The sequence below is a fragment of the Pavona decussata genome, unplaced genomic scaffold (assembly GCF_977016875.1).
Source record: "Pavona decussata unplaced genomic scaffold, jaPavDecu1.1 SCAFFOLD_32, whole genome shotgun sequence".
NCBI classification, from domain to species: Eukaryota; Metazoa; Cnidaria; class Anthozoa; order Scleractinia; family Agariciidae; genus Pavona; species Pavona decussata.
Window position 1 is genome coordinate 1205282 of NW_028145455.1, and position 16530 is coordinate 1221811.

General features: G+C 38.1%; 1 protein-coding gene across 2 annotated transcripts; it reads left to right on the plus strand.

Moving 5' to 3' along the window:
• The first annotated feature begins 40 nt into the window (after positions 1-40).
• LOC146484539 (alpha-enolase-like) lies at positions 41-15834 on the plus strand. 2 transcript variants are annotated; one of them, XM_085104611.1, is made up of 19 exons: positions 73-178; positions 927-1074; positions 1805-1897; positions 3906-4001; positions 4717-4775; positions 5258-5327; positions 5895-5962; positions 6759-6900; positions 7062-7151; positions 7831-7887; positions 8503-8583; positions 8961-9025; positions 10456-10510; positions 11352-11436; positions 12141-12170; positions 12864-12950; positions 13730-13838; positions 15021-15079; positions 15634-15834. In XM_085104611.1, exons 2-19 carry the CDS (start codon positions 951-953, stop codon positions 15698-15700), a joined length of 1437 nt encoding a protein of 478 aa, XP_084960737.1. In that variant the 5' UTR covers positions 73-178; positions 927-950; the 3' UTR covers positions 15701-15834. The 2 variants fall into 2 exon arrangements, with proteins under 2 accessions (XP_084960738.1, XP_084960737.1); XM_085104612.1 differs by lacking the exon at positions 927-1074 and having other exon boundaries at positions 41-178.
• Positions 15835-16530: the final 696 nt, after the last annotated feature.

Here is a 16530-nt window from a genome sequence, read left to right on the forward strand (position 1 = left end):
TTTTGATTGGTCAATTTGTTCACGAATGAAAGCTCGTACCTTTTTAACCAATAGGATGCGCTGCTTTATTTGCAGAAGCCATCACTTCTTCACGCTCTGCCCTGTTCATTTCTTCTTTGCTCTGTTTGCAGACTTTGCACTGCTTGTAGGATCTTGGAATCTGCGTCTACAGTAAACCGTAAGTTCTTTTTCTCTGTTGCCTTTTGCATTGTGTCGACAAGAAGAGAAGTCGATTCTACTGTAGCATTTCCCGATGAAATTTCTGCATGACGGTGACTTCACTGCACAGTTCCATAGGTCACGATATTTTTTTGGTGAATTGTCAGCTAATCATTATTGTGTGTGGCTATTTAGATTATTGTTAAAAATTAGGATCTTTCCGTGGAGTTTTTGCTGTTAAAAATCGTGGTCAATGAAAGAAACATTTTTTGATCGCCAGAAATTAGATCATTCCTGGAAACCTGACTCGTGGCACGTAGCATATTTTCCTGGGTTCATTTTATCCTATTGTCTTTGTTTATTTATTTAAAAAAAGAATGACATTTGTCAACTCGTTTTCGTTTTATAATTTGTTTTCAACTGAAAGTCTTCGCCTTCTACCACACCAGTAAATTCTCTGCCTTAATTCTACCCGGCCACTGAGATCATGCACGAACTTTGAAATGCATGGGTTCTATGTTAGGAAAATGCTTGACTTCCATCTGTTTCCTTTTTACAATTAAGCTTATCTGAATTTTAATATTTCCTCTCATTTTCACAATCGACGACATAATTTTCCATAAACTGAGCATATAAACGTAATATTCACATTTCTTCAGACTTCGCTAAATGATATAATTATGTAATTATTAATAAGTTTGTGCATAAACAAAATTGTGGTTAGAGATTTGTAGATATAAGCTTAAATATGGTCAATCTGTATGCAGGATGTTTGGACACAAGTGTTTGTTATGCTGAATGGAATGAATTTCCTAAAGTCCTCCCAGATCCTGGTCGGACGAATTGCATTATCTTCATGCCAACTAAACCTGTTGTTGAGGCGTAGTTTCTCCATCTCCCCCGCCCTTGAACAAGGTGATCTTCATTCACCATCTATAAGTGTTTCTTGGCTGTAAATTCTCCTAACTTCCTCATTGTAAATGCAGTATGGAGAAAAGTTACCTACCGTACATGTTCTTTTAAGTGCTCAGTTAAAATCACAAACTGATAAATATAAAAAAATGGATAAATTAAGTAAAAAAGACAGGGAATTTTTAAATGTGGTAACCAGTCACACTGCTCTAAAAAATAAACTCTGTTAATAAAATTAATAATAAGAAAAAAGAAAGGCTAAGAAAGAATTTTTTGATTTGGTGTCACCAAGCTCTTTTTTCTTTATACCTTAATTAACAAAGGACTGTGATATTCACAACAATGGACAGTTTTGAAAAATGATAATGTCCTGTTCCAGAAAATATCCATACTTCCCCCAACAGAAGGTGTTTCGTTTTGCATTCCCCTCTCCCCCCCTCCCCCCCAGGAAATTCCAGCTTTGCTTCATGTACTTTGCTTCTAAGGTTTTAGCTCTCAAGACCCCCTCCCCCTAGGAATTTCCAACGACCTTCCTCAGGGTGGGTATGGATTTCTTTTAGAACTGCACAATCATAAACAATAATATTGGTTAAACCATGTACGCCACTGTCATCATTTTCATAAGGCTTTCTTCAGGTTACCCACAATTTATTACAAGAAGGGTGGCAAGAAACCATGTTAATGTTAGTTTTATTCCTATATGATAAATTGAATCTTTTCGGTTTTTTTACAGCAAAAATGTCTGGTGTTACGAAGATTTGTGCTCGTGAAATTTTCGACAGCCGTGGAAACCCTACTGTAGAAGTTGATATCACAACATCAAAGGGTAAACAAGATTATAGTTGTACTAACTGTAGTTTTTTAATCCTTTTAACCTAAAATTCAATTCAAAAATTGGACATACCTGTAAATTGAATTTAAGGTTAAAAGGATTTAGCGCTTGACATGTACAATTTTTTTAAATTAAACTAGTAATAATTATTATTTTGACCAACAACTCATTTGAAATAATATTATAATACAGTCATGTATCTTGCTTAAACTAACCATTCATTATAGTAAGAAAGTTTGAAATCTCTGATCTTGTACTTTGCTGTTGTTGTTGGGGTCATCTCAAATGGACTTTTAAGGCAATAATTGGGTCAAAATTGTGCTAAAAATAAACTAAATAATGTTCCTTGTGCACCAAGATGAACTGGGATGTTGACTGATTTTCTCAAAGGAGAAAAACCATCAATTTTCAGCATTTTTTAAGAGCAGAAACATAGTTTCAGTACCCTGCGAGCAGAGGCCCTTCGATCTTCCTAGATAAGTCGGGAAGAGGAAGGGACCTCTGCAAGCTGTCTAGACTTTTCCTGTTGAGCATGCGTTAAATTCAAATGTAACCGAGCCTTGCTCAGCCTCGATTCCATCAGCAATCAACTATTCATTTTGTGTCAAAAAGTGTTGACGGGCCAACGCGACTCCTGTAGTTCGCAAATAGATTTGTAATAAAGCCTTCAACGGTACCTTAACTTTGCTTAATGATGCTTATCTTGATCATGAAGGGAAAAACTCAAATGAATTGAGTGGAGGTTTTCTTAAATATGATCATTCTGAGCCGTTAGGAGAAGTTTTTCATATGCCATTGGGTAGGCATTTGTTTAGGTTTACCGGCTCGGATCAACTGCAAGATATCACACAGTGCCAAATAAATGCTATCTTTGAAGACATGGGATCCGTGGATTTCACAACTCGTGATTTCATACTTTTCTGCAGTGAGAATGCAGGATGCTCGTTCATCACGTGTTTGAGAGTCTAACAGATCCACGTCATAGTTGATCAATGTTGTCTCTCGCTTTCGGGAGCTTTGGCCTCTTGCAGTTGTTTTCAGCTTGGTCGCTTCGCAACTGAAAGACGAGTATTACGTTCTTAGCGCTGACATGTATTTCCATTGTTTTGTGGGTAAGCTCGCATCCGGTAGATATTAAAAGCTTAAGACAGTCAGTAACTGTCATGGAAGTCTCTAGGATGTTTCACGGCTCAGAATGGTCATTAAGAAAGCAACCTCCATTTAGTATATTTGAGTTTTTCCCTTCATGATTAAGATAAACATAAAGCTAGAGTTAAGTATCGTTGAAGGCTTTATTACAAATCTATTTGCAAACCACAGGAGTCGCGTTGGTCCGTCAACACTTTTTAACAGTGAAATTCAAGAGCGTAAACAATGAACTGTGGGCGTGTATTTAGTCAGCAATTCCTAATAACATACATGCACACTGAGCTGAAACAGGGAAAACTGGTTTCCAACCGGACTGACTCATCCGCTTTAGTGGATGAGCGGCAAATCAAAGAAAGTCGAGGCGGCTCGCAGAGGTCCCTTCCTCTTCCCGACTTATCTAGGAAGATCGAAGGGCCTCTGCTTGCAGGGTATAGTTTCAGAAGACTGGACCAACTTATTTGTTTGTTTTCCTTTGATCTAATACATCTTTATGATTTTTGAAGTGTTCCTCCAGGAAATAAGTATACCTACCCTGGAAAAGTTTTGGTTTAGAATGCCACTCCTCTGGCAAGTCCATCTTTGTTTTAAACTCTCCTTCTGGGAGTAAGGCTGAGAATGATTAAGATCGATATCCGATCCCTGGGAAATTGATCCTCCTGTCTCCAGTTGTTCAAAGAATGGATAATCCTATGCTATAGTGACATATCCACTCTTTGAACAACTTGGGCTCGGTCTCTTTATGCTATAGAACTCTAGCCATTATGGGCAGCCTATGGTTCATGTCAGATTTGATCACAGCCAAACGACAAGGGATTTGTGATCTTTCTAAACTTAATGCTTCCATCATCTTTAGGTTCATATCGTGCAGCAGTACCATCAGGTGCTTCCACTGGCATTTATGAAGCCTTAGAGCTCCGAGATCAGGATCCTAAGAGATTTCTTGGAAAAGGTGATGTACCAGACCACATGCCAATGTTACAGTGTGGCTACATGTACTTTGAGTCTCCACAGACAAAATGCAGATAAACTGTTTACTTTGAAGTTGCCTACTGGATTTGGGGGCTAAATATTACGTACAGCAAACTGTGAGCAAGTTTAGAAATGAGGAAATGATTAAGCAAGCAAGATAATTTAAATGAATCTGCATTAATCGTGAGATTATTTCACTTGTAAATAATGCCAAATTTATCGTTGTCAGGAGAACAGTGGCGCTTTCAATGCACAAAACATCCGTCTCCACAAACAAAATACAGCTATATTTAAGGAGGTACATGTATTTAGTCAAAACAATTTAAAAATTACACTTCATTGTCAAATGTACTTTTTGCCTCTATGGAAGGCTGTTTGCCTTAGAGGCAAAAAGTACATTTGACAATGTAGTGCAATTTTTTGAGCACGAGATTAAAGTTATTATAAATTGTTTTGAATAGATACCTGTGCCAAAAACGATTTTTTTACCGGATGTTGAAAGAGATGTCTGACTTAAAGATAGATTAATCATAGGCAAACAAGTGAAGTTCAGATAGGACTAGCTATGTTGACGGTGTCCATCTTAAACAGGTTTACACCTTACAGTGGTGTCCACTTGGACAGTAAATTCACTGTATTTAGCATGTGTTGTGACAGGGCTCCCAGTTTACTATTGTTTTCTTACTTGTCAATAGGTGTTCTGAAAGCAGTTGAGAATGTCAACAAAGTCATAGGCCCTGCACTCATAGCGAAGGTAATTTTAATTGCTTACATGTGGGCATGTTGGATGATATCGAAAGTAGTTTGCTGCTTTTTGTGAAGACAGACTCCTTGAATCAATGACATTGAGTACATATTTCAGTTGGTAATTTGTTAATTGCCTTAGGAAACTTTCATTTAAGGAGTAGCAATACAAGCAATAATTGCAATAATTAAATCAAAGTATCAATTTTACTTTGACTTTAATTATTATTATTATTATTATTATTATATTTGATGGTGACAATTTGGTACTGTAATTACATCGACTTTTACTGTTACTGACATATCAATATCTATGTATTTAATATCTTTTAAATTTATTTTATCAAAATAATTATCACTGATTGATTGTGCTGGTTTTGACAGTGCTGACTGTGCATGAGGCCGCTGTAAATTATTACATCTTGTAGTATCCTGCATAACCATAACAATAAAAGATACCAAAATTGTTGTTGACATTTTCCTTTGTTTTAGAACATTGATGTGACCAAACAATCTGAAGTGGACAAGATCATGCTGAGTCTTGACGGCACTGAGAATAAATGTACTATATAATAATTTCTCCTTCTTTATTATCCTTAAAGGAGCACTGTCGTGGAGGTTTTGCTGTACTTCATTCAAAACTGCTGAAATATTTGACAAAGAACCTTTTATCTAGCATGAAATTGCTCTTGCGAAACAGCAAACTATAGCCAGTTTTAAGTGATATTATTTTTAAAGTTCCCAGTCAAGACGAACTTGAAAAAGTTGGCCAATTTTTCCAACTAACATCCATTTTCCTCCTAACCATCTGTAGCCAGAGATAACGAATCCTAGTTTCTGTACACTCGTAGGGTTACTTTTGCATTTTCATCCATACAAATGTTTTTTGGCTATTTAAATTGACACTGAAAATAGGTGATACTGCCCCAGTAACTTGCAATATTAACAGCTCTGTGTATATAACTGGTCAACCATTTTTTGTTTTGTTTTTAACGTTGTTGTCGTTTTTTTTTTTTTATGTACATCTGTCTAAAAAGTTAACGTCAAATTATTATCAAAGGTTCCTGATTTCTTAAAGTAATAGTTCCAATCAGCTACATTACACTTATTTGAGCTTGTTTTGCTGTAGCTAAACTTGGCGCCAATGCTATCCTTGGAGTCTCACTGGCAGTTTGCAAGGCAGGAGCTGCCCACAAGGTAAACAGCGACAGCAAATACTTGTTGATATCAGTTCTGTAAGGCTGTTGCTGAGGGAAAATCACTACCAGCCCAAATCTTTGACGTTAAATAAGGATTCCAGGTTGTGACACGAGTAAGATGCTCACATCAGTTATTGGCCACCCCGGGCCACTGGGTATCTGTCAGCCAACAGCTAAATTGTTTTGCATATTAATTTTTATATACTGTCTCTACTGTCTTACAACCCTATTAATATTGCTTTCCCATTCACCTCATATTATATGTTATTGATCCTTTAAAATGCATTTAAATACCACTTAAAGGAGTTAACAACAAAGAGAGCCAGTTATGTCTGTGGTCAGCAATCGGCCATGAGGCACATGTGCAGTAGTTCTAAGCTTCTTACATGTGGTGTGTGGTTGGGGCAGCTTGAGGTTTCTCTGCCAGTGTTATGTGCCACGATTTTTGGACTGTGGTTGTTTTGTCCCCTTCCCCCCCCCCCTTCCCCCCTTCCCCCCTTCCCCTCCTTCTTTTATTATTTCCAATCTCTGGTCAGTGTGATGGGTGCCTGTTGCTTTGCTTGGGGGCTCATGGCTGGGTTGCGGGGTTGTGCCAGCCATGGGGGCTGGCTGCCAAAAGTGGAAGCCACTGGATATTTCAGGAACCCAACCTCCACAAGCAGTACAGTTGTTAAATACTGAAATGGGATTTTTTTTCGTACCCTATTGTGTACTACAAAATTCACCCCTATTGGTCCAAAAGAGTTAACCTTTATTATGAACCATAACTTAACATTAAATTGTTTTTGTTTTAGGGCGTACCTTTGTACAAGCACATTGCAGATCTGGCAGGCAACAAGGAGGTGATTCTTCCTGTACCAGCATTTAACGTCATCAATGGTGGAAGCCATGCTGGTAATAAACTAGCCATGCAGGAGTTTATGCTGCTCCCAACAGGTACAGTGTTTGTGCAAACTGCAGTGATAGGGCTTCAAGGGCATTTAATTTTATTGTTTTCTAATGCTAAGCAGGGAGGCAGGCTTTCTAATAAAGTTTGGGGACCTGTTGTGTGATCGTGAGGTGCTAACTTAGAGTTGTTTTTCTTTTTGTCTTTTAAGGTGCAAGTAGTTTCAAAGAAGCAATGAGGATGGGGGCAGAGATTTATCAGAACCTCAAAAAAGTTGTCAAGACTCGTTATGGAATTGATGGTAAGTTGTACATGTAGATATGGGTTTGTAGAAAGGTGGCATTTCAGATCTGGTCGCAGGTAGTGAAGAAGCATTTTATCAGGTTAAGGTAAAAATCTGTGTAAACAATCCAATGGCTTCTTGTTGCCCATACTGACCATCTGTTTTAACCCCTTTGACCCTTAATATCAAACAATAGATTCTCCTATCTTGTCCCCATATTTTTCACATAAAAGTATTGGGGAGAAGTTATTAAATATCAAGAAAATTCACCTCGGGTGATGATATAGGGCTTTTAGAAAGGTTAAGCTTCAAGCAGATGCTCAGCTACCATAAGGCATAAGAATTGTTTTTCTTTGCCTTCATTCCTTATTTCCAGGCTATTTTTTCAGTTGTTGTTGTTGTTATTGTTTTCACAAACTGTGCAATTTTAGGAATTATACCTAGTTTAGTGGAGCCACACTAATAAGTTTCCTGCAATCACAGCAAATGTTGACAATGTAAAATAATATACTTTTTACTGTCTTGCCAGAAACTTTAGTTTTGTAGACATAGTTGTGATGAACTATGTATTACTTTTTTGGCAATGCATTTTTTAGCTTCTCAGTATAGTATCTGTTAGCATGTCCATGCTGGGTGTGCTATTGTGTTCAGGAAAGAACCTTTTATAATAATATTTTCTAATTTCCTTTTATCACAGCCACAAATGTAGGAGATGAAGGCGGGTTTGCACCTAACATCCAGGACAACAGGGAAGGTGAGATTTGCTAAATTTTGCTTGAAATTTAAAAGACGCTTTAACCATCTAAATACAGGAACTCAACTTGAAGGTTACCAGCTGCTAATAAATCACAGAAAAGACTCTGGAATGAATGGCATTTATGCCAATGACCTTTTCAGCAGCATGTTGCAGTGTGTAATTATTATAAAAAGGCAAAATTTGGGTGAATCAACAGTTCTGTGATGTTACCAATGTCATTCTCATCTTAACATCTCAGGAGATTTGTAGAATTTCTAAATTTAACAGCCAAACAAAAAGGTTATTTTGATGATATAATTTGAAAGGTGCGGTCAAAACTATGCCTAGTAGAAGGTTGTCATACATTAAGAGATACCTGTAAGAAGCATAGTTCCTTGTCTTTTTTTTTTTTTAATCTTGAGATGTGAATTCAGGGCATTAGGCTATGAGCAGCAAAAAAGTCACAGGCTAATTCTTGAAATTTCAGCTCTAAGATAAAAATCTATTTACAGAACTGCTATTCTAACATGATAATCAATCTGTATGTCAAACTAGAATGTATATTAAGCAATCTGGATTTCAGAGCCAAATTTCTCACTTAGCAAGCCCTTAAATTGTGTATTTACTCTGCAGGCCTTGAGTTGTTGAAGGTTGCCATTGAAAATGCAGGTTATACGGGTAAAATCAAAATCGGCATGGATGTTGCTGCTTCAGGTATGATTCAACAGTCTCTTAATGGTGAGACATCTACAAAGTTTCAAATACTGTTGCATCTTTGGGTTTTATCAATGTCCTTTGCTTCTGTTTCCAGTCCAGTAGGTCCTGCAGCTCCTTCCCCCCTCCCCCCCTCACCTCTGCGAAATTCGCACTCTAGTTTTTGTCTGACTCCCTGAGAAAAAGTTAGTGAGCTTGAATTTTTACTTGTGGGCAGGTCTAATGAATTATCTGAATTTATTTTAAAGAGGTAAGGTTGTTATGATGTCGGCAGTCCCTGGCTGAGTTTAATTCTCAATTATTTTTACAGAGATGGTAAAATTATTATCTCTGAAGGAGAGGCTAGATTGTAATTCATGTTGTCTCCTGTTCAACAGAATTCTACAAGGAAGGAAAATATGATTTGGACTTCAAAAACCCACAGTCAGATCCTTCAAAATGGGTAAGTGCATGTTTACAGCATGGTGCACAAAATTGTGACCGGTCAGTATAAAATGTAGACTGCAGACTGCAGATTGCAGACTGCAGACTGGGTATAAAATGCAGACTGAGACCAAAACCGCCTCTTCGTCAAATACAGGATACATTTTCAATTTTCAACTTACTCTAGTGTCACGCAATCACGTTTCCGAGATCAAACCCACGAAATTGACCTTATTTTTGACCCATTTCTTAACAGTTTGTCTCCTTATTTCGATTTGGTAGCTTTTATTTCCTGAGGCCCTTTCTTCACAAGGAAGACTCGAGCTCAATTGCTTTGGATTAGCTCGTAAACATTAACAATATTTATTACGCCCACGCATGACGGTTTTCATAATTATTATAATGAGCCGAGAAACAGACTTGATTTCCGAGGGGGCAGGCAATTTGACATCGACAGATTTTAACTAGTTTCTTTGAATATTAAAGAAGTTTGTCAAAGGCAAATTGTATACCTTCAGTATTCTAGCAATACATGAACACATATTTTATTCACAAAACATTCTTTTACTTCACCCTGACTGCCACTTACTGATGTTGCCGATATCATGTTGACACAAAGCGGCGAAAAGGTCAACCACGTGCGAAGTAAAAGGTCATGTGTCTGCGTTATTGATTACGTCATGCTTTGCGGTTGTTTATTTCAAGGTTGACGCTTTTCAAAAAGAAAATAATGATGTCAATTTCATGGGAAATGATCTCGAAAGACGATTGTATAGCATTAGCGTAAGTTAAGTTGAAAAAAATTCAAAATGTATCCTGATTGCGTGACACTAGAGTAAGTTGAAAATTGAAAATGTATCCTGTATTTGACAAAGAGGCGGTTTTGGTCTCAGTCTGCATTTTATACCCAGTCTGCAATCTGCAGTCTGCAGTCTGCATTTTATACGGACTGAATTGTGACTACTTTAAGCTGTTAGGCCTGGTTTACACTAGCAATGGAAGCAGTGGAAGTGGAATCAGAGTCAGAATCAGAAGAATCTTCTGACCTTGTGTGAATCATTATCAACGACAGAAGCAGAAATGGAAGCCTTGCTTTCGTTCAAAATGGCGGAAGGCCAACTATGAGGCATAACATGCTAATTGACTGAGGCTTATAAACACAAATTAGCCACATGACCATATTTTACTTTACCGGACATCTTTTACCAAGCATTGGCTTCTAAAACTGTGCATAATCATCACTGATTGGCAAGCTCAAATGCAAGCAACAAATATAGTGAACAGAAATCAATGTCAAACTTTAAATCTCCTTACTTTCTTTTGAAAACTGACAAAAAAAAAAATCCCTGATTTGGTTTTAGGGGCCAATCCTTACTAAACCTTTTTGCAACCACTGAGTGTTCTGTAGAGTAAAATAGACTTACATGTTGTTACTTCCTGTGTCTGCAGATTACCAGTGACCAGCTGTCAGATATGTATCAAGATTTCATTGCCAACTATCCAGGCAAGTACTTTTAAGGCATCAGTTTGGAACAATTTTCATTTACCTCAGACATTGTGGTGACGTTTGACTGTTCGTCCACCACAAAGCCATGACAACAGTGTACAGTGTAACCTCAATTTAACAAAGTGCCAGCGGACTAGGGAAATTGGTTCATTATATTATGGGTTGACGTTAGATTGAGGTTCTGTTCCATACAGGCTGGAGAATATTGTTCGTTTTTCCAAGGGCTTTGTTATATAGACTGAGGTTTGTTAAATCGAGGTTCCACTGTAAAATTATTGCAGCTGTTGACTATCTCTGTTTGCACAGATAGCTTTGCATCTGTATTTCACCTTGAACCTTTTCCTGACACAACAAATGGAGGATGGAAATTGGTTGAAGTTCTTGGGATTCACTTCCTTTTGTCTTCAGGCTTGACAACAACATAAAAATATCACTTGTGGCCAGCTGTGTTTGTACAGAAGGTTTCATGACACAGCATTAATTTTGCCTCAGTTCCAAACGTTTAGAACTGAAGCCAAATTCGAAGGATTTGTATGGAGTGTTGTATGGAGTATGTTTCCAAAGCATAACAGTGCCAATATCTCGTCTCCCAACAGTAATAAGATACTGATTTTTGGCAGCTAGGCATTTTTCATCATTATCATTAGTTTTAGTGATGTCTTCACAACTAAGAGTACCAGTAGTTGCTTATTTCTCTGAAGATAGTAGAGGACGTTTGCATGTTTCATGCACTCTGTTATCCTCGACATAAATCAGAGACCACTCATAGTCTGAATTAGGACCCTCTGTAGAGGTTTGTAATATTTAAACCTTAAATCCGTAATAATTTTTGTTCCAGTGGTGTCCATTGAAGATGCCTTTGACCAGGATCACTGGGATGCATGGAGTGCACTGACACAAAAGGTGTCCATCCAGATTGTTGGGTAAGACATAAATAGTTTGTTCATTGCTACGCTGTGTTCTGTATTCAGCATTAAGGCCTGTTTAAACAGTTTCAACATTTGCTTCAAGTAATGTTAAAACATTTTATCGGGATTTAAAACCTTGAGGCGCAGCCGAGTGGTTTTAAACCCAATAAAATACGTGCTGCGAGTTTTTTGAACGGCTTCAAAAACTTTCCTGAAAAAGCGTGTGTCAAAAGAGTTCATAACAATGATGCTTCTGTGAACGTTGGAAATTAGCATACGAGAAAAACATTAAACACCGCATACTACTAAGGAGGTTTATCGATAAAAAGTCACTGCACGTGATGTATTATCGCCCATTTGATAGGTCAATGGGGTTGTGAATTATTAATGCATTTTTGAACATGCGTTCAACATAGTTGTTGAACCAAATGTCAGGGGCGTTTGAACAGGTTGTTCAACATTGTTGAACGCATAAAAAAATTTTGAAAGCTTGTTAAAAATGCGTTGAATCAAATTTAAGTTGGTTTAAACTTTCATTCAACATCGATTCCACATTTTCTTTGTTCTTGAAAATGTTGAATGGCATTGAAGTCGTTTGAGCACTCCATTCATCCAACATTTGCCCAACATCCGTTCAATGTTTGTTGAATGAATGTTGGGCAAATGTTGAAACGTAAGGTTACCAATACGCTGAACTATTTTTGTTCTTGATTTTCCAGGGATGACCTTACTGTGACAAACCCAAAACGGTGAGTATAAATTACTAAGAATTGAAACACACTGGAATGTACATTAGGTTGCATCTGTATTTCTACTTACCCTTTATATGCCATTGTTAACAAGAAATTTAACCGTTTCATAGACCTTCCATAGAAAATGGTATCCCTTTCACATACCTACAGTAGAAACACTGTAATTTTTCGTTGGGTCTTTTTGAACAAGATATTTTGAAAGGCACATTTAAATATCTAAATGACAGTTTTTCCCTACGCTTTTCTATACTTCAGCTTGTGAAATCCCATGCCTTTTATATACCTCCTTCCTGAAAAAGGTACCCTTTTGGGCAGGGCCTAGCCATATTATCCATTGTTTGTCCACAGTTTACTACCCGAAGTTTCTAAGAGCTATGTAACTGGTGTAACCTACTTTAAGAAACTGGAATTTGTCAATTTACTGAAGATGATTGTTGTAACTAGCAGAACCCCATACCAAAATTCCATAGGTAAAATGAGACATGTAAAAATAAAGAGCTATGTAACTGGTGTAAGTGGAATGCCCTATTCTGGAAATTGTCAATTTACTGAAGATGTTTGTTGTAACTAACATAACCCCATACCAAAATTCCATAGGTAAAAAGAAACATGAAAAAATATAAAAGAGGAATATGGTATTTACTTGATTTAAGATTTAAAAGCATTGCTTTTGTTCTTTCTCTTAAACAGAATCAAAATAGCAGTTGAGAAAAAAGCCTGCAATTGTCTGCTGTTGAAGGTCAATCAGATTGGCTCAGTTACGGAATCCATCGAGGCGTAAGTAGAAGTAGTCCAAATTTGCCCAGTATATTGGATAAAATTACAAGATCCTGGAATTTACCTTTTAAAAAACGAGAAAAAGTGAATCCTAGTTTCCATGTCTCTCCGCCTACTTGTGCTATGCTTTTAACTCATCGATATCCAAGAATTTGTCAAGTATTGGTAAATATCGCCCTCGTATCGGATCGATTTGGAAAACGGGTATCGCCCCACCGGCCAACCGCGCGCGTTTTCCCGCGCCAACGGTAAGTCATCAGGGACACTCAACGACAGTTTTCTCTCAGATCCTTTAAAACGCTATTTTAGGCTATCTGGAGTACCTTTAAACCTCTGTAGGTTCATATTAGGCTGCGCTATAATATTTTTATCTGTTCAGTCATTCTAGGGGAACTTGAATTTTTTCGAAATTACTAGGGCATTTTTATCCATTTCCCGAAAACCTTAGGTCTTATATCCTTTCCGAAAATCTTAGCTGACCTTTTTTCGGTACCCGAAACGACATTTTTGTCAATCCGAAAACACTAGGCCCTAAATTTCCCATATCACGAAAGTTCGAAATGAAAATTCCCTTCAGAAATTTGTAGGGGATTACATGTAAGGGCCTTCCGAACAGTTAATTTACCGAAACGATCCGTTGGGTGCCCCTGAGTCATGTTTTTGACCAATCACGTGGCATATCAAGGCAAAACTAAAGCAAGCGCGAAATTATTTTACATTTTTATTTGAAAACTGCTCAAACAGCTGTTTATTTGTACCATTGGCTGTTTTATGACTAGGTGTAAACTGGCGCAGAGTAATGGCTGGGGAGTGATGGTCAGTCATCGGAGCGGAGAAACTGAAGATACCTTCATTGCTGATCTGGTGGTCGGATTGTGCACAGGACAGGTGAGACATGCTCCAAGCGGATATTTTTAGTGTAGTCAGTGTAGTGTACAGCGGTTACATCGGCGTTACATACGGGACACTTGATTGAGCGAGCACGATTTCGTGAGTTCGTGAGTTCGTGTCGGGTGAACATGTTGAAATGAAGTGTACTGAATTTCAAGCGTTTGTGGCGGTTACTGGAGTACATTTTGGACATTTGCAATAGACTAAGGCTACGTACACTTGAAAACGCACACATTTTGATGTGTTTCGGCCTTACGTCCTAAAACGCGAACTTTCGAAAGCGCTCCTTAGGGTGGAGACAATTTAAAACGGAGCCCCATCGTGTTAGTGTCAACGGGGAAAACGGAGGTTTTCGAAAACACTTGCGTCATTCAAATCAGAAACATCATGGACACGTCTTTTTTCGCATGCGCAGATGGCTGTTGTTAGGTTTCCTCTAAGTAGACAAGTATACAGTATCAGCGTATTCGAGTCTTTTGTTATGGACGGGAGAAAACGGTGCGAAAACGATAGTGTGAACACGAAGCTTTTGATGCGTTTAGGTGAGCTAAAACGGGGCGTTTGTAAAGCGCATTAGTGTGGACGGAGCATTGTTACGGGACATTTTTCAGTAAAAGTAGATCTCACTTCAAAAAATATCGCAGCCTTTGTAACATTCAAGTAAATCACAGTTTTTGAACATCTATTGTTCTATAGAATAAGAAATGAGCTTCAGTTTGTTAGGGCGTGAAAAGAAATACATGTATCAAGAATTTCCTACATTTGCTAATCTTACGCTTACTCTTAGTTGTCGCAATACTATCGGCTGCAAGTCGTATATGACAAATGTCGTTCCGTAAAAGCTCTTGAGTTCTGGCCGTAACAGAATGAGTGGGGATCTGCAGTAAACACCATGTTCCTTTAAGGAAGATCTGGCCCACCTGATGCAAAAAAAAAAAAAAAAAAATCTCGGAAGGGAACAGGGCGCCTGTCGCTCAGCGACGTAAAAAGTGAGGCAAAAGCCCCTGTTACAGCATAACACCTTTTAGGGGCGTCGAATTACCCATTCTGTCCACATTCGTTGTTTTGTTTTTTGTTTGTTTGTTTTAAAAATTGTATTATTTCTTAGCGTTCTCCCTTGTTACCCCCTCCCCCTCCCCCCTCTGTAAAAAAATTCAATAACATGTTTTTTTTGTATAGATCAAGACTGGAGCTCCCTGCAGGTCTGAACGCTTGGCAAAATACAACCAGCTTGTCAGGTAAGATGTCAACGTCTGTAGTCATTGTATGGGACTGGTATAAAGTATTTTGATTTTCTTTCCAGGTCTGCAATATTTGAAACGACGACGAAGTATTTACGGATGAAACACAGAGCTAAATAACGAGAAAATCACCAAAGAGCATTAAAGGATTTTTTTAAAACACAAAGAATAATTCCAAGACTGTAAATGGTTTGAACCCAGGAGTCATGTCATAAGTACGTAAATTATGATGACCCGGGTGAGTGTAGTCCTGAGAAGGACTGTTTGTGGTGACAATGTCTGATGTTGTTGTCAAAACAGTCAAAGAGTCCTTCTCAGGACAACACTCACCCGGATGATCATAATTTACGTACTTATAATAGTCCTAAGGGTGGAATGCCGCCGCTTTTATCATCAATTTAGTCGGATGAGCTTATTGTTTTGGAGAATTCAAGATCGCCCGACATCAACAGAGCTTACACGGCTTACGACTCGTCTCGAAAATCTCTCGGATACTCAGCTGATCAGAATTTCAGTCGCTTCAATTGAAATATTTTCCTTTCTCTCTTCAGAATCGAGGAAGAGCTGGGAGCTGGTGCCAAATTTGCTGGAGAGAAATTCCGCAACCCACTGGCATAAACCAACCGGACTCCAAGCTTGTTATGGAAACAGGTCAAGCCGGATAAACTGGCCAAACAGATGGAAACCGTAGATTGGATAAACAATGTTATTATTCTATACACTGACTAGGATAATAAATACTTAAACAGTAATCTGTCTCGAAAGTTCTGTTTTGTTAAGATATTTTTAAAAGCAAGCAGCGATCTCGTTCGAAACGCATTGAGCCTTTTTGCGCCTTTTTCAACCAAATCTTGACTTTTTATAGGCTTTAAAAGTTACGAAATCTAGCCATTATCTGTCCCATGACCGAGCTAGTAAGGGGCATGGGTCTATTCCTTACATGACGTCACAAACTGCTTTGCTAGCATTTTCACAAAGAAAATGAATTAATAGAAATGCGAATCAGTTTGTGACGTCAGGTAAGGAATAGACCCATGCCACTTACTAGCTCGGTCATGGGGCAGATGATGGCTAGATTTCGTAACTTTTAGAGCCTTTAAAAAGTCAAAATTTGGTTGAAAAAGGCGCGAAATAGCACATTCGAACAGGTGCAATGATTTATTTAAGAGAAAAAAAAAATTGGGGGTTAGGTGCACTTTAACACACAAAATCAAGACGGAGCATGCGTTGTCATCCCCCAGGTAGCGTTACACCTACATCAGAATGAATGAAGGAAAAACTTTATTTTTATACAAGGTCAACTTATAAGGACTTTCCAATCACCGAAACTACTTCTATGCTAAAATAACTTCAGGGTATGTAGGAGTAACCGACTTATGAATACTGAATTTTTATGCTAGCCGTCAAGTTTTGGGCCACACATTCTCGCCCCAGGGCCTTCTCACTTG

What these genes read in the sequence shown, in the direction of transcription:
- LOC146484539 (XM_085104611.1), top strand. Translation starts at nt 951, where the DNA reads ATGCTGAATGGAATGAATTTCCTAAAGTCCTCCCAGATCCTGGTCGGA. An exon ending in TTTCATTGCCAACTATCCAG is followed by an intron (nt 10,511 to 11,351) that starts GCAAGTACTTTT and finishes TTTTTGTTCCAG; the next exon opens with TGGTGTCCATTGAAGATGCC. An exon ending in GTGTCCATCCAGATTGTTGG is followed by an intron (nt 11,437 to 12,140) that starts GTAAGACATAAA and finishes TTGATTTTCCAG; the next exon opens with GGATGACCTTACTGTGACAA.